The sequence below is a fragment of the Dama dama genome, chromosome 19 (assembly GCF_033118175.1).
Source record: "Dama dama isolate Ldn47 chromosome 19, ASM3311817v1, whole genome shotgun sequence".
Taxonomy (NCBI): domain Eukaryota; kingdom Metazoa; phylum Chordata; class Mammalia; order Artiodactyla; family Cervidae; genus Dama; species Dama dama.
Window position 1 is genome coordinate 51,954,893 of NC_083699.1, and position 22,087 is coordinate 51,976,979.

The 22,087-nt window shown below is 41.1% G+C and overlaps 1 protein-coding gene and 1 long non-coding RNA gene across 5 annotated transcripts in view; one reads left to right on the forward strand and one right to left on the reverse strand.

Annotated features, from left to right (window-relative positions):
- The window catches only part of LOC133073506 (uncharacterized), a 28,811-nt gene extending 9,761 nt beyond the window's left edge, over positions 1 to 19,050 (forward strand). Inside the window, exons 2-4 of one of the 2 annotated variants that reach the window (XR_009696994.1) lie at positions 2,232 to 2,322; positions 15,836 to 15,942; positions 18,996 to 19,050. This is a non-coding gene — a long non-coding RNA (uncharacterized LOC133073506). Of the gene's footprint in view, positions 1 to 2,231; positions 2,323 to 11,647; positions 11,799 to 15,835; positions 15,943 to 18,995 lie in introns of those variants that run through there. The other variant, XR_009696993.1, reaches the window with a different exon arrangement.
- Positions 1 to 22,087, reverse strand: part of CASR (calcium sensing receptor) — an 84,661-nt gene that overhangs the window by 5,416 nt on the left and 57,158 nt on the right. For all 3 annotated transcript variants that reach the window (XM_061167027.1, XM_061167026.1, XM_061167025.1), the window contains exons 4-6: positions 19,046 to 19,930; positions 6,578 to 6,808; positions 1,584 to 1,707 (exon numbers count right to left, since the gene is read on the reverse strand). In XM_061167027.1, coding sequence (XP_061023010.1) covers positions 1,584 to 1,707; positions 6,578 to 6,808; positions 19,046 to 19,930 — 1,240 coding nt within the window. The remainder of the gene's footprint in view (positions 1 to 1,583; positions 1,708 to 6,577; positions 6,809 to 19,045; positions 19,931 to 22,087) is intronic.

Below are 22,087 nucleotides of genomic sequence, written 5' to 3' on the forward strand. Positions count from 1 at the left end.
ACATTATCAGATAATGTACTGAACCTTATGCTTAATAATATACTTAATTTCATGCTTCTTTTGTGGTTCTATTATTTTTTTCTTTTGTGCTGTACTCAGTCATGAGTGCTGTGCTCAGTCCCTTCAGTTGTGTCCAACTCTTTCAGACCCTATGGACTGTAGCCCACCAGGCTCATCTATCCATGGGGTTCTCCAGACAAGAAAACTGGAGTGGGTTGCCATGCCCTCCTCCAGTTTGTATATATGGGGGCTACTTTTTGAAAAATTTTTAAATTTTATGTTGCAGTATAGTTGATTAACAAGGTTGTGATAGTTTCAGGTGTATAGCAAAGTGATTCGGTTTATACACAGACATGTATCTATTCTTTTTCAAATTCTTTTCCCATTTAGGTTGTGACATAATATTGAACTGACTTCCCTGTGTTATACAGTAGGTCATTGTTGGTCATCCATTTTATATATAGCAGTGTGTACAGGTCAATCCCAAACTCTAGGAGGGCTACTTGCTTCCTTTAACACTACTTGATGATGTACAAACCATCATTCAGCAAGCACAGAATGATCAGTCTTGCAGGACAGGTGGCTGCCCTGCACACTGGGGGTCTGGCACTGTCCACCAATTTTCACAGTGATTCACACTCGGTCTGACTTATTTTAGACATAAGGATGGGCTTTGTAGATACGCCAGAGCAGCCTCTTAGATCACAGCTAAGTACTCCTCGATTCTGACCTATGCCTTCCTCACGCCACATCAATGGCTTTCTAGTGAGGGTGGCTGCAGACTCATTTGACCAACAAATGTTTACTATGTCTCTGCTGTGTCTTAGTCAGTGTGCAGTTTTGGGGAGTGAAAGGAGCATGGGCTTTGCAGGCAGAGATCTGGATGCGAATCCTGGCCCTGCCACTTATTATCTGTGTGACTTTGGTCAGGCTCCTTAACCATTCTAAGTGTCAGTTTCCTCATCGGTGAAATGGAAGCAATAATAACTCCATCATGGTAGTGAGGATGAAATGAGTTAATAATAATGAGAAAAAAATTATATTTAGTATTTATAGAGTGCTTCCAATATGCCAATCAAATATTTCTCTATAACTTATCATTTGTTTTACCAGTTTTATCTAATTTAATCCCTCAAACTCTGTAAGATAGGTTTATTATTATTCTCACTTTATAGATGAAGAAACTGAGGCATAGGAGAAACATAAATAAGATAGTAAGTCCAGTGCCAGGCACTCTGTAGACAATCTATTGTGACCTATTAACTCTGGAGCCTGGAACATTCGCAACTTTGTCTATTCAGGATCACTGAGCTCTAAGAAAAGAAAAACAATACTGGAGTGCAGTATCGACCTAAGAGAAAGATGTGCAACAGATGTATTTGTAAACTTTTACGGTACTGCAGAGATACCTAGTGTTCCGATTCTATCCCCCTCAGCGTGCAGCCCAGTGTGACGCTGAGACAAACCGTGTTAAATGAGAAAGCATGCTCAGCACCGTCTCAGCACCGCCCTTCCAGGGACCTCGCTGAGCCCGGGGCCCAGAGTGAAGGGGGCTCTGCAGCGCGCCGGGGCTGCCGCTATACCTGTCTCGTCGCTGTACTCCCCATCCGGACACTCCACGCACTCAAAGCAGCACGTGGGCTCCCCCTCGATGATGCCCTTCCTGGTCCCTGGCAGGCAGTCTCGGCTGCAGTTGGAGAAAGGCACCTGGAGGGCGGAGATCACAACAGTGAGGGGCTGCAGCTTGGGGTCAGTCTTCCAGCTCCTCTGACATGTGCCAGAGGGAGGAGCTGGGCACCAGCACCACTGTGGCAGACTCAGGCCCAATCCAGGCAGAGGAAGGGCCAGCGGTCTGTGTTCCTATTATCTCTGAAGGGGACAAATGCCTATGGGAAAGGGCAGGCGCGCACGCACGCACACACACACACACACACACACACACGCACACATCTCAGTGGAATTCGAGGAAGATTAATTGTTGGGAGTCTATGCAGTAACAAAATCCTTCCTAAATAGCCTTCCCTTCTATCCTCTACAAGTCCCAGAAAAAGACATCTGTTTACTTTTCATAGAACTAAAAGTTTGAGACAAACTACACGACACAGGGACATGGAGCTACACCCAGAGGGAGAGCCACAAAGGGAAATGCTGAGACAAGGGGACATTTGAAAATGAGACTTTGAACTTTGTAGTAAAATGTAATTCCTTCAATTTTCTTTTATGCTTTACAGGGTGATTTCTGAGATGCTTGCAACAGCTCAGTGAGGTAGGCCTGACAGGCATGGAAGAGGCGAAAATAAATGGATCAGAAAACTATACCAGGTGATTACTAACCAAAAGAAAGCTGCAATAGCTACATTAACTTCAGATAACATAGTTTTTATTTAATTTATTTCCTTAATGGACTTCAGGTGCACAGAGTTTGATTAATCATAATCCTTAAACTATTATTACTTGTTCATGTTTGAGCCACTTTTGGCTAGTCATTTTTAATGTGTGTGTGCATGCTCAGTCACTCAGTCATGTCTGATTCTTTGTGATCCTGTGGACTACAGCTTGCCAGTCTCCTCTGTCCATGGGGTTCTTCAGGCAAGAATACTGTAGTGGATTGCCATTTCCTCCTCCAGGGGATCTTCCCGACCAGGGATTGAACTGGTATCTCCTGCATTGGCAGGTGGGTTCTTTTATCACTGAGCCACCTAGGAAGCCCCTCATTTTTAATGACTACCACCCAAAACAGAAACTAGGACCAGGATAATAACCTACATCTAACTATATACTCCTCTTTCCACTTACTTCCTCCCCACCACATAGTAATACCTGAGATGACCATCATCCTTGTTCACCAAAAGCAAATAATACTAAACTTTCAAGGAACAGAGAAATCTTATACAAACTCTTGCAGAGATCAGGAAAAAATATATATATTCTTAAAGGAGCACCTTCCAACTAATTCTTGTAAGCCCAGTATAATAACCTTAATTCTAAAATAAGACAAGGACAGTATGAAGGCCCATCTCACTTATTAAGTTGTCTTCAGAAGTAGAGCTGAGTTGAGGATTTGTGTCCAAGTGATTTATAAGGAAAGTTCTCCCAAAGGAATCAGGAAGAGAATGGAGGAAGTGGGACATAGGAGGCAGGAGAAGAAGCAAGGCTATGATCCTGAGCAAAGTCCCTCTGACTTCTACCCCATCCCCCGGGGGAGCTCTGGACTGCAGGTTAGGCCCCAATGCTGTCCTGACCTGAAGAAAAGGGCTAGGGCTTTCACACTTCCACAGCAGTCAGAGGGGAAGGGAAATGTAAATTCCTAGGCTCTTCTGAGGTTCTCCTTTGCCTCTCTGAGCCTGTAGGCAAAATGGGTTCCATTAGCCTGCAGGCAGTCTCTGAAAAAGAATATCAAATTCTGATTATTGGAAGTAAAAAATGTATAGAAATCCTGGAGATACACGCAAAGGGTAAGGACTCTGAAAGGATCTGGAAAGAGTATAACTACTTTCTACTACTTGAAAACAGATGAAAAGTACTAAAATAACAGACAAACTCAAAGGGCATGAAAAATAAAATACACCATGATCATGCTGAGTTTCTGCCAGGAATGTAAGCAAGTTTAATACTAGAAATTCTGTGTCACTCACTGTAATAATAAATTAACACAGAAAAACATGGTCATCAATGGATGAAAAAATATTTGATGAAGTTTGACACAAACTAGTGATAAAAATGGGGTCGCAAAGAGTCCGACACGACTGAGCGACTTCACTTTCACTTTTCACTTTCATGCATTGGAGAAGGAAATGGCAACCCACTCCAGTATTCTTGCCTGGAGAATCCCAGGGATGGGGGAGCCTGGTGGGCTGCCGTCTATGGGGTCGCACAGTGTCGGACATGACTGAAATGATTTAGCAGCAGCAGCAGTGATAAAAAACTTAATGATGTTGGACCGAAAACAAAATTCTGTAAAGCAATGATCCTTCAATTACAAAATAAATAAATTTTTAAAAATTAGAAAAAAACTTAATGAGAGTAGGAAGAAATATCTTTACCTTGAAAAAAAATCCCCAAATTCTTAGCATAAACATATGACACAATATTATTTAATTTAAAATAAATAAGGGTGCTTATTTAAAATAAAGGTGGTCAGTATCACCACTACTATTATGTATTACACCAGAGTTCCTAGTTAGTGGAACAAGAAAAATATGGGCAAACATATTGGAAAGGGCTAAAAAAAACTTGTTATTTTTCATAATAATGCAGATAACATGCTTGTCCACATTAGAAATAACTGGAGAGCAGCCCTGGGCTAAATGCCATAGACTGCCACTGTTAGCTGAGTTTCATTAGTTTTTCTTAAAAAAAAAAAAAAATCAAAAAACTTCACCTTTTGATGTATGCTATTGGTTGATTTCTAGCTTCTTAAATTATTGTTTTTGACAATTTTGCCCAATCTACCATTGTTTCACCATTCAGAAGTCCTGCTTCCATCTCAATCTTTGATCATGCCAGGTAACTGAGTACTTATTAGGTATTTACTACCTGACAGTCTATGTGTATCAGAGATAGTAAATATAAGAACGAAGTATATTTTGAATAAAGCATACATTTCTTGAATTAGGGAGCAAGTCTTCATTTTTGTAGCCCCAGTTACAAAGCCTTGAATAACCCTTGATACAGGGTAGGGCTCATACTATTTTCAAAACATCTCTTTAAGAAGACTGTCCCCCTTCCCACTACTTGCTTGAACTGGAGACATCTTACAAAGTTAAACACATGGAAAGCAGTAAAATAATTATCATTGTTTCCAGCAAAAAAGAAATAACTGGCTTGACAAGGAATTTAAAAACACTTGAACAGATGATCAGCAATATTTTCTAATGAAAGAGGAATAGAAGTAGCGATACCAGATCTGATGATCATTGAGACTCTCAGGACCCTGGTTTGAAGGAAGGAAAGGATAAGCTACATCTATGAACACTGCAATATTTGCTATTATGATGTGCCTGTAAATTCACTGCAAACTCTACTGGATCACAGTATGTATTTTATACATTGCTGGTTAAACTTTGTTGATATTTTACTTAGGATGTGACCACATCTATGTTTATAAATTGGCCTATAATTGTCTTTTCTTGTACAGTTATTGCCTGTTTTTGATGTTAAGATATGTTAGCCTTTTAAAATGAGTTTAGTAGCTTTCCTTCTTGGCTTCTGTTAGGCTGTGAGTGGCAAAAACCTCAAAATAACAAAATAACAATGGTTCAATCTATACCATTGAATTAGAGACAACTGTGTGCATCAACATAGGTAAAATATAACCTGGATGAGTCAACAACAGCAGGGAACAGATAATAAATAACATAGCTGATCAATTTAGACTGTAGTCAATTGATACTTGTGATAATTTAGACAAGAGTATAGTTGGTGAACAGGGGAACATACCCTCTGGAATCCCCAAAGCTCTGTCTGAAAAAGGGTCATGACATGTTTATAATTGAGAATTCATTCTCTGAGGTAGAAACTAAAAATACTTGCACACTGTGGATGAGATTTGCTATCTATAGGAGAACTTCTTGTGGGTAACTTATCCTTTAAATTGAGAAACAGTGAAATTGTAGTATCTCAGCAGAAACCCATTAACCTAAGAAGCATTTGGTAAAAAGATGAAGTTGAATTTTTGGTCATGTCATAAAAAGTGGTCCAAGATACTCAAAGGTGATAATAGAAAGTGTTAGTCCCTCAGTTGTGTCTGAATCTTTGCGACTGCATAGACTGTAGCTCACCAGCCTCCTCTTTCCATGGGATTTTCCAGGCAAGAATACTGGAGTGGGCTGCCATTTCCTACTCCAATAATAGAAAGGCAAATGCAAAGAAAAATGTAGCAGTTCTCATCCAGGCTTTTTGGAAGTTAGAGAGGATGCCCGGTCCAGGGTTTGTTCCTACAGAGGATCTGGGTCCTTAGAACGTATTATATTCTAGGACACAACCATTGTAGAATGATTATTATTTCAGCCTGTCATCTATCTTTTCCTTAAGTGCATATTCACTGGGAGTAATGTACCTCTGGTCATTAATCAGGCTTGTAGATGAAGTGATACTCATTGAAGGAGGCCGTGATCACAGTCACAAGCATCCTCCTATTTGCTACAGGTCTCCCATAGGAGGAGAATAAATTGTCCTTTTGATTTATAGGTGAGTCCTAAGCTATTTTGGATAACAGGGAGCTACCTCTGTGTGAATTGCCCATGCTCTGTCTTGAGTGATGTTTGTGTTTGCTTAAATATTTTGCTCTGGTTGGGGGAAAGTTTTAGCCAAAGAAACTATTATTAGCCATGGAGTCAGATTTGTAAAGAATAAGATTGTTTCAATACAATAAGCATGGGGCTCTGGTTTTGAGCAATCTCTTCTGGACACTAACACTCATGGATTTCACAGGGAATCCTGACAACGCATTTAGTGAACTGATGGAAGTGGACTCATGATTCTGGAAGTCCAGTGGCAAAGCCCAAGGCCCTCCCAAAGCCCAGTGCAGTTTCTTCCTGTGGTGGAGGCATCTAGTATCCTGATGGAGAGCACATACCTCCCTTGAGAATCCACTCCACAGGATTTTTTCATCATTGATGAAGAGTCTCTCTCCTTTCTTGGCATAGACATTGTAATATCCAACTTCCTTAAATACTATGGAGCCGTCCTCTGGGGAGAGGTGCCAATTGATGATGGAATAGTTCCCTGCCAGGTCTCCACATTCATCGAAAGTTACTTGCTCCCCCATATTGCTGGTAAAATTTAGGTGCCGCAGGTGTTTCAGGACCTAAAGAACAGAGATGAATATTCTGAATACAAGTCACAGGGCTGCCACATATGGTTATGTAGGTTGAGCACTGCACAAGGACAGTAAACTATCTTGTTCAAATAAAGTGGAAGGGACATGACTTGAGGAAGAGGGACCTTTTTGTAATTTATATTAAGGTACTTAGATGTGTTAGTGGCAGCCTTGGTAAGCCATGAGCTTTATTTTGTATGCGAATTGTGTCAGATGGTCCAAAAAGTTCATTTGGGTTTTTCATAAGATGTGACGGAAAAACCCCAATGAAACCCCAGTTTTTTGGTCAACCCAACAACAGGGGTAGGAAACATTTTCTTGAAGCCAGGAAAAGAAGAGGAATACATCTTACCATGGAACTGGCCAAATCAAGGCTTTTACAAGTGCACCATCATCTGGTGGTACCCAGGAGGGAAAGGGTTGTAAGCCAGAGCCATCCCTGGTGTCTTCTGAGATGGGCTTTTGAAAGAGTAACACTCTTACACTCTGCACCATCTTTCTCTAAGCTATGGCTTCTGTGGAAGTGCCCTGCTGCCAAAGTTCACAGAGAGAAGGGTGGAAGGAAGAAAGAAAGAAGGCTATGAGCAGAGCCTTGGCCATCACTGTTATAATCATGGCCAGTCCTTTACTTTTTGCAGGGTGTTATGAGTCACAAAGCCCTTGTACAAAAAAGTAATGATAATAATCACCAAACCTTACTAGTCATTTTATTACCTTTGAAGCACAATGCTGAATGCTTTATATTTGTTGTCCAATCTTCACAACAAATAGTACTATTAACCCTCATTTTGGGACTTCCCCAGTGGCTCAGCAGTAAAGAATCTGCCTGCAAAGCAGGAGACACCGGTTCAATCCCTGGGTGGGGAATATCCCCTGGAGGAGGAAATGGCAACCCATGCCAGTATTCTTGCCTGGGAAATCCCAGGGACAGAAGAGCCTGGGGCGGGGGGCGGTGGTGGGTGGTGGGGCTACAGTCCATAGGGTTGCAATGAGTCAGACACGACTGAGCATGCATGCACTCCCATTTTATTGATGGAGAAACTGAGGAAACAGGAAGTATCTGGTCCCAGGCACACAGCTAGGAAGTGCTGCAAGCCTGCACGTGTAGGGGCTCTGCTCCATGGCAGCAGCGTTCAGCTCCTGCCTCTGCTTTCTGTGCACCCCTGACTTGGGTCGAGAGGAAGCAGTGGGCACTCAGCAGCTTATCTTTCATGTGGGAACTGCCCGGTGCCAGGAGGTCACTGAGGCACCGAGAGAGAGTGAAACATACACAGTCCAGACGGTGAGAGTAGGGGTGCTCACTCACACTGTACATCGTGACTCACAGGGCTTTCTCACTCTCTGGCTCTGAGTGTGTTTCCTCACTGGCAGGACGAGAGGGCTGGGCCCTAGAGACTGCAGGAATCTCCAAGTTCTAGTTTCGATTTCTCTCTGTTCTATGCTGTGGTGGCCCTAGGAATACATTTAGAAGTACCTCTCCTGTTTAGCATAACTTTCAAGGTACCTGAAAAACCAGCATCTAATCTGACACCGAGAAAAGTTTGGGCCCTATTATCCATGTGTGTGATGAGGGAAGGGCAGCTTTCATGTTCTACTCCACTCCTAAGATGACACAGCTTTTTAAAACAATGTATATCTGTATTTGACTGTATTTTAAAGCCAACATTTATTGTAAGGAAAATTAAATAAAGAAAAGGAGCCACCTGAGCTTGCTCATAAACAGCCCTGGGGTGAGTGTGGGGACAGAGAATGTGGCCGGCCACATGTGTGTACAGACACAGCACCTGGGCGCCTCAGTCACCTGCTGTGCGTGTAGTGACCCCTTTAGTGCTCTCATTGCTGCCCTGGTGGAAGTTGGCTGCTCTGATTTTTGTCCCAGGCTTATGGAGGATGGGGATCCCTCACTCCCTACTGCCTGGTTCCTTTGTTCTGCAGCCAGAGCCGCTGAGTTATCCTCAAAAAAAAAAAAAGAAAAAAAAAAAGATGGAGAATGAATCCTACTAAGGATGTTCTCCCAAACCTTCCTCAATGATCACCAATCTTACATTTTCCCTTCATTTTTACTGAGCTCTTAAAGCAGTCCTCAGAGAGGTGGTGCCACAGACCTGCTCCTTTCCTATATTAGATATCTCCAACTCTCCTCCTTTGGCCCCTCTGCTCTTGGGATGACCTGTACACAGTGGGGCACATTCTTTTGTTTCTACCCAGATGTCCTGACACATCTCCTTCTCTCCGAGGAACATGCATTCCTTCTGCTCTATAAGACTGACCCCTCTTGTAGCACTCAGAACCTCATTCTTCCCACGTACTCTGGAACTTTTCTGACATGACCAGCCCACCCTTCTCCATTCTATAACCACGCCTCCTCTACTTCCTAGTGGGGATCGTCCATGGTTTAGATGAAACATGCTTCAAACTTCTCTAGGTACCTTCCAAAGACTCCATACTTTGGTCCCATGTATCTACCACTACCTGTCAGTGCAAATATTTTATCCTTGTCATATCCTTTCCACATGTCATGCTAACTCTATCTTTGCCCTGATCTGCATAAAAGGTAAGAAGAGTGAAGAGAGAGGGGACTACTTCTCATTTACACTTCCTTTCTGCCAGGCATCGTACTAGTGCTTTGTACACATCATCTCATCTGACCCTCATAACACATCTATGGATAGGGACTATTAATATCTTCATGTTATAGATGAGGAAACTGAGGCAGGGAGAGGTCAAGAAAACTCATCAAAGTCATAAGCTAGAAAGTTCTCCAGCTGTGATTTAAACTTGTGTTTTTCTACTATACCCTCTTGACTCCAATATGAATTGTTGAGAGCATCAATGGCAAGTATTTGTCAGAAATATTTCCTCATTAAATATGTTTTTTAAAAGCGTCATTCTTGTTTGAAGAATACTTTAAAAGGCATATGCAACAGTAAGATAGATTATTTAGCATACATTTTCTTTTGCCTATGCAAGTTTCAATTCCTTGGTTCTTATTCTCCAGACAGTAAGCTCCTCCTCTACTTTTCTCAGTCTACAGCTTCTCTCCAAGAAACTCTCTGGGCAACAGTGGGTGAACTGAAAGGGGAACTGGAATAAGATCATTTCACAATTAAATGGTCATCTTCCACATTAATCAGACTGGACAGAAAAGTGACTCAAAGATCATCACTGTCTATAATTATTCTGTATTGCTGTTGGCATAGGCTAGTGACTTCTAGCATATCCTACCTTAAAAGAAAAGGGAACCAATCAAAATCATTTAAAAATTTTTGATTAAAAAACTCACTGTTGGGGCTTCCCTGGTGGTCCAATGGCTAAGACTCTGTGCTCCCAATGCAGAGGGCCTGGGTTCGACCCCTGGTCAGGGAACTAGATCACATACGCTGCAACTAGAGTTTGCATGCCACAGCTAAAAGATCCTACATGCTGCAACTAAGACCTGGTGCAGCCAAATAAATAAACAATAAATAAATATTAAAAACTAAGTTATATGTCAATTAAAAATCCATTGTAAATTCAAGGTTATATTTTTATACTCTTAGAATCAATCAACAAACAAATATTTATAGAATATCTACTGTGTGATTTGAATTGGGCTGTGGTAGTACAGGATGTAGTAGTAAAGTTCTCAAGGAGTTTACATATGGATTAGAGTGATAAGATATAAGACATATTGGATGATAGAGCCAACAGTGCAAGATAAAATATAGTTAATGCCTAACTTATGGGAATCAACTCTGAGCACAGAGGAATTCAGGGGAGATGGACATTAGAAGGGGCTTAATGCAGGCTTGAGGCATGGTAGAAATTTGGAGTGGTAAAGACAAAGGAAAGGAAGGTGTTAAAGACAGTGGGCACAACAAGGACAAACAAAGTATTATGGGGGCAGTGAAGAGACCAACTTCTCAAAATTTGTATAAGTGTTAGAGAACAAGGGGAAATAAAGTTGACAGGCAAAGAGCAGTCAAGGCAAAGAGACTAGATTTCATATCGAGAGGCATAGGATCAGGTAATAACAAGTGTTGATACGAATGAAGAGAAATTAGAATCTTCCATACACTACTGGTAGGGATATAAAACGAAGCAGCTACTTTTGAAAATAGTCTGGCACTTTCTCAAAAAGTTAAACATAGAGTTTCCATACAACCCAGCAATTCCACTCCTTATTTATATACCCAAGAAAAATGAAAACATAAGTCCACACAATAACCATACATGAATGTTCATAGCAGCAACATTCATAATAACTAAAAAGTGGAAACAGCCTAAGGCCGATCAATTAGATGAATGGATAAATAAAATACAAGAGGATACTATTCAGCCATAAAAATAAATAAAGTACTGATAGATGCTACAACATGGATGAATCTTGATAACATGCTAAGTGAAAGAAGCCAGTTGCAAAAGACCACATATTTTGTGACTCCATTTATATGAATGTCCAGAAATGTCCAAATATACAGATACAGAAAGTAAATTTGTGGAAATTTAAGAATGGGGGGAATGAGGTGAGAGGGAGTGATAGCTAAAAGGTATGAGGTTTGTTTTTTTTTAACTTTTTATTTTATATCAATGCTGTTGATTAACAGCATTGTGATAGTTTAAGGTATACAGCAAAGTGATTCAGTTATACAAAGGGAATGGAAAATGAGATTTCTTTTTGATATGGTGAAATGTTCTAAAATTGATTGCAGTTATGTCTGCACAACTCAGTGAATATACTAAAAACTGCTGACTTGTACATTTTAATAGGTGAACTGTATGGTGTATGAATTATATCTCAATAAAAGCTGTTTCAAAAAAGAAAACAAGGAAAGAGATTTAAAATATACAAATATGACTTCACTGGTGGAGCTGACATTCAGCAACAGGTAGAGACCTTCATACCAAGATGACCTTCAGGATACTTGGTGCTGCGAGTTTACTAAGGAGACCTGGTAACTCTAGCCACAAACAGGACACGAGATAAAGATAGGCAGAGGTAAGAATTAGTAGTGCAAATATTTTATCCAGAAAAGAAAGCACCCTGGGACCTTTGTGGCTAGAAATTTATTTTGTTGTTGTTTTTGTTTGGTTGCTGTCTGACTCTTTGCAACCCCATGAACTATAGCCTTTCAGGGTCCTTTGTCCATGGAATTTTCTAGGCAAGAATACTAGAGTGGGTCGCCATTTCCGACTCCAAGAAATTTTCCCGACCCCAGCATAATAGAATAGATATTAATTCAATACTGCTAGGTTTGTCAAATGGTGCTCCAAATGAGGTTTTTCACTGATCTGAGGATAGATGAGAAAAATAAGGCCAATGTGATATTAAAGAGTAAATAGGCAGGAGGACCATAAAAATTAGGTTTTTATAAGGCTTTTATGATTGGAACTTACACCTATATTAAAAAGCAAAATATTTAAAATTACACTGTGGGATTAAGGGCCAACACAATTTCTCCTTTTGAGGTATAAATGTAACCTAAGTTCTTGTTTCTGATTAAAAAAGATAAACAAACCTTCTGAAAGTGAAAGTGAAGTCGCCCAGTAGTGTCCAATTCTTTGTGACCCCATGGACTGTAGCCTACCACACTCCTCTTTTGTGCTCTTTTTAGAAAGTTGCAGTAAAATATTATATTTTGCATGTTATGTTCTTGGTTATAGGCAAATTTAATTCTCAGTAACCATTAAAAAATGGAATAAACTGACTATAAAACCCCTACCACTTTCTTGAGGAAAAAAGAAAGTTGGAATCACCATAGTGTAACAATGTTGGAGTGATAGCTGGGAGTTGCCTGAAGAGAAGGGTAAGTCCCAAACCACAGCTGTTCCATATAAGAATGATGAAGGGAGCAATCAACACCTAAAATGCAGGATAGAAGTCTCTCAATATAGTGAGTGCCAGAATCATTCACTTAGCTGCAATAAAGTAATTCAAAGTAATTACATAATGCATGATCCTTTCTTTTTTAATAAAAAGGCCAAATATATTAAAAAATAGTTCATTATGCACAGGCAGTATCTTAGGCACTGCATGCATATTGACTAATGTCATCTCATAACAAACTCGTAAGTTTCAGATAGAGGCTTCTATTTCTAAGGTGAGGAAAGTGAAGCACAGGCTTATTAAGTGACTACTCAAGGCCATAAAGCTGTTAGATAGCAAACGGGATTTAAATCCAGTTAGTCTGGTGCTTGCACAGTGTCGGACATGACTGAAACGACTTAGCATGCATGCCTGCATTGGAGAAAGAAATGGCAACCCACTCCAGTATTCTTACCTGGAGAATCCCAGGGACAGAGGAGCCTGGTGGGCTGCCGTCTATGGGGTCACACAGAGTTGGACATGACTGAAGTGACTTAGCAGCAGCAGCAGTCCGGTGCTAGAGTCCGAACTCTCCAACATTACAATATATACTGCCTGTATAAGTGTGCTGTGTCTTACGCTAAGTTCCTCAGTTGTGTCTGACTCTTTGCGACACCATGGACTATAGCTCACTAGGCTCCTCTGTCCATGGAATTCTCCAGGCAAGATTACTGGAGTGGGTTGCCATGCCCTCCTCACCTATAGAGGTATAGGAGTCAGATTAAATGGCCTAGCTATTAGGTTGTCTATCTCTAGCTAAAACAGTTTGACTAATGTGAAATTTAGGTTGAGAAGATGGACATATTTTAAAATGGGATGGTAGAGACATGTATGATGCTTGTGGCAACACAACAGGCAGTAACTGGAAGTGTTCCAAACTGAATGGCATTCAAATCTCTATGCATGACCTGCCCTCCCTTGGAGACTTTCTGTTTTTTTCCCCTATTTAATCAGCTTTATTGACATTTGGCTTACATAGGATAAAATGCACCCATTTTAAGTGTATAGTTCTGAGTCTTGGCGAATATGTATGCCTGTGTAACTACCACTACTGTCACTCCAAAAGGCTTTCCTGATGTTCAAGTCAATCCTCACCCCATTTGCAGCCCCGGGTCACTGCTGATTTGTCTTTTTGTATCATCAGAGATAGAATATCACATAAGAGGCGTATTCTTTACCGTCTGAGCCACCAGGGAAGCCCTCAATACATCTTATCCATCCTTAAAGGTCCATTCAGATGATATCGTTTACTTTCTCCTCACTTCAGATATCCTGACCTGCGCAGTACTGTAGTGTTTCATCCTCACAGCAGGTATATAAGTAAAATAACAGAAGTGTTGCATTTTTGTAGTCAAAATTTGCACCTTGTCCATTAATAATGAATTATCAGTTTACTAAGTCATGTCTTCAAGTCATCTCTTTAGGCATCTTTAATATTTCTTCTGGTATATTGACTTGCAAGTTATGTACTCAAGCACCTGATTTTCTGGATCATATCAATACCTTTCGTATCAGCAAAGGCAGAGATGGAAACCATTTCACCCTTAAAAGCAATGATAGGGAATCTTTAAAGTGATAATCACCGACTCACAAAAAGGCAACATAAGTTAAAAAATAATTTAGGTATTTCCCCCAGAGAAAACACTCTTCTTTTAGAATTTTATTTTATTTTTTAATTTTTATTTTCTTTTTGGCCAAGCCACACAGCTTTGGGACTTTAGTTCTCTGACCAAGGATTGAACCCTAGCCCTCAGCAGTGAAAGTGTAGAGTCCTAACCACTGAACAGTTGGGGAATCCCCACACAGACACACTTTTTTTCGGAGAATTTTAAAAGAAGGAACTAATAGTTCCATTAAAAAACAAAATACAAATTTTACTTGAGATTATAATTCTGTGTAATATGCTTCTAAATTATTTAATCTGGGGAGAGATATGAGAAAGAGGGCTTCCCTGATGGTTTAGTAGATAAAGAATCTGTCTGCAATGCAGGAGAAACAGGAGATACAGGTTCAATCCTTGGGTTGGAAGAAAAAGAAAAAAAAAACTGAAAGACTTAAACATAGAAGATAATATACAGAGACTGACAGAGTCAAAAAGAAAACTAAACACCAAGAAAGGCATTCGAGAAGAGGGACCATGCATCACTTATTATGTATTATTATGTATCATCTATTGTGTGTATTATCATGTATTATCTATTATGTGGTAATGTGTCCATCTTGTGGCCTTTTGGGGTATTTCCTCTAAAGGATTTTAAAGTCAAATTATTGCTCATTATAAGCATTAATGGGAATCACCTCTTGGTATGTACTCTAAGGGTCAATTGAATTAAGCCAAAGACTAGAAACTAGAATTTCCAGCATGTACATATGACATAACGTCTTAGCACAGAGGGAAAATGGGATGGACTGCATGAAGCACTCCGTTCACAAAAACGAGGGACAGCTCACATAGGTAAGAAGAGTCTATTGCTTCATGGCCACTTCCTGTGCTGAGTGTAAGGAAATCCAGGACCAATTCCTTTCTCTAACCTCAGTCATGTTTTCTTATTTCCCCTCTACTGTCTCTGGCTCTCACCTCAATTCATCCCCTCCCCACCAGACCCCAATGGTACCAGCAATTCCTAGAAAGATTAATTCCATTTGACTTCTGTTATCACCACCATTCTTTCATCATGCATACCTTTTTGGGGGCTGTGTTACTCGGCTTATGGGATCTTATTTCCCCAACCAGGAATTGAATCCAGGCCCCCACAGTGAAAGTATCCACTCCTAACCACTGGACCGCCAGGGAATTCCCATGCATGCCTATTTTTTGACTAGTAAGTGGCTGGTATAAGGTGGGAGAAAGCAGGAAGCATGCCTTGTGCACAATCATCCTGAAAGAAGGAAGCAGGTGGTTCCTTACCTATTTATTTACATGATGTTCCACTCAAATTTGATAATTAAATCAAATTTAATATGCTCATTCAATCAGAGTTTAGACTGTCCTGGGCATATGACCCAAGCTCATCCAATCAGAGTCTAGAATATCCTGACCAGAGTCATTGATTCAAGGCTGGGTTGTTGGGTTGAATAACTGTCTGCAAAGGACTCTCTCTATGTTGTGTTGTCAGGTCAAATCAACTAGCTTGCTATTCATTCATTCATTTTTTTCTACACATATTCAGGTGTCAGAGGTTCTGGACACAGTGCTGAACAATACAGATGCAGTTCCTGCTTTTATGAAGCTCAGAGGAGAGCAGAGGAGTCAGAGGGAAGAGAAAGCTGAGGAGTGGTGAGAGGAGGCCTTGGGGGTGTCTGTGGAGGGAATTGTATGCTGTGTGCTCTTAAGTTACCTGTTAGTGTTACTTTAAAGGCATATGACTTGACTGATAAATTTTATGGGGAGAAAAGAAGAAGAAAAGAAGAAAAGAAAAGAACAAAAGAAGAAAATTGTGATTGACCTTATTTAATCAGAAGTTTTGTTGACAAGAATCTATTTTGGTCCACTGAAGAGCTGTAGAAAATTATATTGGGTCTATATAAATGGCAAAAGTGAAGAAAAAAGAAAAGTGAAAAAGAAAGAATGGTCAGAAAGTGTGTGTGTGTGGTGGTGAGGGGTATAATTAGAAAAGACTTCCAGGAGAAGGAGAATTTTGAAAAAAAGTTAAAAGTTCATGGTGGATAATGACAGAGGAGACAAAAATTGACAGCTCCTCAGGTACAAGTACTATGCCAAAAATTAGTAAGTGCTTTGTGGGGAGGTACGAGGCAGACTGGCTTAGAAGAGAATTGAGAGAAGGTGGGGGTGGAATTCCAGGATTAGACTGGATAGATTGTACAGGTGGTATGTTTCCATGTAGGTGTTAATAATGAGAGTGAATAATTGTTGGTCCATCTGCTGATAGACTGAGACATGGCAAAGATCTTAAATTGCAGAACACCCACCCACCCACCCAACCACCTGGGTTCCTGAGGCTTAAAGGAGACTTTACAGCAAGCACACAGGACACTTTGGCCAATGTCCACATGTTGCTCCTCCCCAGAGCTCTGACCCTATTTTCCTGTCTCCTCTCCTGGACGAATTGTACCAGATCTTGTGTGAGCCAGGAGGACACATACTTACCTGTCCTATGGTCAGCTGAGGTGTCTATGTAGTGGCTACTCTTTATTTTGGCCACTTAGCTTTTCTTTCCTCCTCCTTTTGCTAATAGCATTCTGATTGCCCTTTGGGGATCCAGCTCTCCTCTTATGCTCAGTCTAAGTAGTTTGGGAGAACTCCACTCCTAACTTCATGGATGTCTAATCAATGTGGTTTCTGGGACTTTTCCAAGAAATCCTGGGAAGTACAGAGTCGGACATGACTGAAGCGACTTAGCAGCAGCAGCAGCAGGAGTAAGGATTTTTGAGCCTGAAGCTGCTGCAGAGGAGGAAAACTGCTAACCCCAAAGGATATGGAACAAAGAGATGAAGAGAGAGTCTAGTTTTACTTGGAGTCTTTCTGAGATCTTCAGTATTGTGAGATATTAATGCTTATTGCTTTTGTTTAAGCCAATTGGTTTGAATTTTCCACTGCATGAAACTGAAAGTCCCACTCTTGACTATAGCTTAATTCTTGTTTTTTTTTTTTTTTCCTCCTATGTCCGTTTCAGCCTTGAACATCCAGATATTACTTCCTTGTCTGGGAAAAGCGTCATTTAAGAGCAGACCTATTGAACTACCCGCTGGAAGCCTCTTTCCCCTTCAATCTCACCCTGGGATTTTTCTTTAGGGTTTTTTTTTTCCCCATAGGCTTCTCAGGAAGGAAAAGAAGAAGGAGAGGGAGACATGAAAGGGAAGAGAGAAAGACACTAGTATTTACTAAAAGACCGTCTATTCTTCTTTCTTGAAAGTCCACTCCTTAGTATCATGGTTTCTGAAGTCTTTTTGGTCTTTGACCTTCATTAGAGCTCCTTTTTCTTTGTCAGACAGTATGTGGGGTGCAATGTGAGGAAGGAAACTTTCAGTCCCTCATAAAGATTAGAAACTTTAGCCAACAGTGATGTCTGAGTGAGACTTTTCATACACAAGAAGGGCTGAGAACCTGTAGGTCCTCCTGGCTCCTTCTACCAGCCTAGACAGTCACTCCTCATTCTACGAGAATTGCTAAAGTGACTGACATAGATAGGATGTACACCCTTTGTTTCTTGGCAACTTTTCCCAAGGGTTTGAGGTGGTTGGGTTCTGTATGCAAAGCTATTTTCCTTATCAATTTTTACGCAGTTTATCGATTAATTTGAGGCATGTTGGAATCCTACTTAAAACAATCACCACCTGTTCAGAGTTTGAAAATTTACTAATTGCTTTCACATAGATCATCTCATTTCCTTTTCCAAAAAACTTGGGTGGAAAGTAGGCTGGGTATTATGGTCATTTTACAGATGAAGAAACTGACTTAGAGTGGTGTCTTTCCTGAGATGATGCAGACAGTAAAAGCGGGAACCATAGCTGAAGCTGGAAGCTGAGTCATTCGACCCATAGTCAGGGGTTCCACACTCTCCCCTCACTACCCTCTCATCATGAACTCTGATAGTTCAGTCTATCAGAGGAAAATATAAAGAGAGCGTAAAACACAGTCTGACTGAAAAATCAAAGTACATATGCAAGAGATGAATGGCTTCATGGGATATGTCAGGTCAGACTTTGACCTTCAGAAGCTCTATGAAATAAAAGAAGTTTATGTCTCTCCTGTGTATAATTCAAAAATACAAAACAAGTCTAAAGAGCTGGGGTTCCACTGAAGTTTGGATTATTTTTTATGATAACTACTTTAGGGCTTCTTTTTGAAATATCCAGCATCTTTTTAAGAAGAGTTTTTCGTTGTTGTTGTTGTTTTCTGTGCCCTTGATTTACTTGTGTCCTAAGCTTAGTTGACTTTTTTTGGGGTCCAACACATTATATTGTGAGTAATATAAAGGCAAAGAGGTGGCTAAACATAGTGACACTAATTTTATGGTTTTATGCCTCTTAGCATATGGGATATAATAGGTACTCAAAAAATATTTGTTGCCTACAAGGGAACAATATCATTAATTTAAGCACTATAAAAACACTCCTGCCAGTACTAAATCTGTCCTGGGATATTTAAAGATATTTAGGGACCATACTCCAGGTATTTTGAACCACTAGCCTAATGAATAGTTGAGCTCAAGGCTTGAAACAGAGAATCAATGTAAATTATATCAGTTTTGCAGGAGTCAGGTGCTCAGACGTTTGAAAAGGCAATTTAACTCCAACGCTACATCTAGTGACCTCATTTAGGTATTGACATTTTGAGGTAACCACTTTAATCTGTCTTGCTTGAATCAGTCCAGCTCTGCTTATTACACAGTGAACTGCTATCTAAGAGAAGGAGGTACCTGCCAAGCTTCAACCTTCTTGATATCTGCACAGGAACCGTTGGTGAAGAGCCCTCTCCCAGGTATGCAGGTGTATATATCTTGTAGGGCATGAGCAATAGAGTAGACAGCTAAGTAGACATTGTAGGATATCCGTAAATGTGTATAATCCATGTAAGGGGTCTCAACACTGCTGATGTTCTCCTCCCCTGTACACAGAGGTCGGAAGGCAGTGGAACTATTGCTTATCCTGGCACCTCCTTCTTCGTGCCCTCTCAGGAAGGTGTCCACGGGTAACGGTCCTTTAGCACCCTCTTGCAGATGGCAGTTAAATGTTTCTTCCCAAAATTCCTTGGCAAAACCATTGTGGACAGACTTCCTGGGGTGGACTTTCTGCAGAAATTCCCGGAAGCCTGGGATCTGCCCAGCCTTCAAACCAAACCCAATGGTGCCTCCGACCACATGGAAATACTCGGGCATAGCAATCAGGGAAGAGCTGGCCCAGGCCTCACTGGCCAGCCAGATCCTGCCTGTGATATTGCGCCGAACGATCTCTTTGATGAGGGGTTCCAGGTCTGGGCCGCTGGAGAAGACGACGATGACTTTGGCGGTGGAATTCTGGATCACCTCCACCACCTGCTGGATCTCTTCCTCATCAGAGTATTGGGAGATGAGCTCGCTGAAGTCGATGCAGATGTCCCTCTCCTCAGCTTCCTCTCGAAATTTCTCGATCCCTGGCCGGCCGTAGTCATCGTCAGCTGCAATTGTGCCCACCCAGTTCCAGCGGAAGTACTCGATGATGTCAGCCATGGCGGTGGCCTGGTGTTCATCGTTGGGTATGGTGCGGAGGAAGGACTTGAACTGATTCTTGTTGCTGAGGAGTCTGCTGGAGGAGGCATAACTGACCTGGAGAGAATACAGAGTGAAGGAGTGAGGGAGGTGCCAGGTGGACCTCAGGGCTGTGTGGAGGAGGGTCTTTGAGCATTCACTGATCTAATACATCAGACACGCTGGCCATGCTGGCCACTGCAGACAGGATAAAAGAGTGAGGACAACCAGAATCTGTTCCTCTCCAGTGTGAGCACTCAAGCAACTGCCAGTCAATCAAGGAGCATTCTGATTCCTAGTAGGTGATCCTTCACATTGCTCCCTTCAAAATGGGTCTGGGACTTCCCAGGTAGTCTAGTGGTTGGGAATCCACCTGCCAATGAAGGGGACACAGGTTCGATCCTTGGCTAGGGAAGATTCCACGTGCCCTGCCTGGGGCAACTAAGCCCCTGAGCCACAACTACTGAACTCGGTTTCTAGAGTTCTTGAAGATGCAACTACTGAAGCCTGTGCACCCAAGAGCAGATGTTCTGCAACAAGAGAAGCCACCATAATGAGAAAACCACACACTGCAACTAGAGAAAGCCTGTGTGCAGGAACAAAAACCCACCATAGACAAAAATAAATTAAAAAAAAAAATGGATGTGGCTATAAAGTCAACTCAACAACCATAGGATCTACTTATCCTTTATGCACTGTTCCATAATTTCTCCTAACTTTCTCTGTGCTTCCTCATTGGTTACAATAGCTCCATGTACATATCTTCTGCCTGTGGGGTCCACACTCTCATTTGAATATTTTAGCTTCCCCTTTACTATAATGAACACTTTGTCCATGACTCACTTCTGGAAGGAGTCAGGTTCCCTTTGGATTATGAACCTAAGGCTCTTTAGAGGAGCCCCTGGGGTTCCCCTTTCTTATTCTGCCTAGTTTCTCTCTTCTAGTCTCCAGCTATTCCCTTTCTTTCTTCCCCTATCTTCCCACCTACTCTACCCTCGCAGTACTTTAGACAAAAGTACCCACAATTGCAGTCATTTCTAAGAACTGCTTATTATTTAGGCTCAATTAGCCATTTAGGTTTATTAGGCTCAATTCCCCTTCATCACAATACCAATGAGGCACATCATCAAATACAGTCAGAAAAACATCCTTTCCAGTTCTGGCTTCTCAGTGAGCTCAACCACCACTGAGAGCCCTTTCTTCTGTAGTTTCAGGTGGTGGTCGAGGCTGCTTGACGGACTTTTAAAAAAAATATTTCTTTTATTTATTTATTTGGCTGTACTGGCACACAGGATCTTCAGTCTTTAGTTCTGGCATGTGGGATCTAGTTCCCTGATCAGGGATCAAACCTGAGCCCCCTGCATTGGGAGCTTGGTCTCTTAGCCATTGGGCCACCAGGGAGTTCCCTTGATAGGCTTTTGATGTGGGTCTCCAAAACTTGGAGAGGCTGAAAAACACCCTGGAGAAGCTGTCTTGATGTATTTCCACTTTCTAGGACATAGCCAGTTCTATATTTGAGCATGGGAGTGGGTCACCAATAATTGAAAGCCAAGATCTTTGGTGGTAAAAGATCTTTGCCTAAAGGGGTATCCAAATACCATGTAAAGCATTCATTAGTGCAGAGCTTCCAATTTCTTTCCACCTTATGGCAAACATAGAGGGTGGGGTGAACGGAGGAGGTTGACTAGCTCTGACCACCCTAGACCCCACCCACCATCCCAGACCCAGAGAGGATCAGTGTCTTAGCTCATCTGCAGCACCCTTGGGTGTTTTGGCTCACCAGTTAGGAAGTTTCAAGTTACTGAACCATTTCATCTGAAGGACAAAGCATTTTTACACTAAATGGAACTTCTTCTCAGTAATGAGGGAATGATAAGAGCTTTGATTTTGGGAATTATAATGTGAAAATGACACTTTTTTTCTTTCATTGAAATAAGCTCCTTGTTCTACTATGAGATCTCATCAGGCAGGTAGTTAGATTAATTGTTGAGATGTTATTGTTTTTAGAGAGCTCCATTTGTAGACTCAAGTGACAGAAAAGTCTATTCAGGCCTTTTGTAAATTCATTCATTATTGTTTGCTTCTTGATCTTCTTTTGAAAAATGGGCCAAAAGGGTTTCAAAGATATAAAAATTACAAACAAACATATCCTTCATGGATATGTTTCTCTTAAAGAATGCATTTATAACATTTGTCTACTTTTAGAAAGGCAAACTATAAAAGTGGGGATAAATA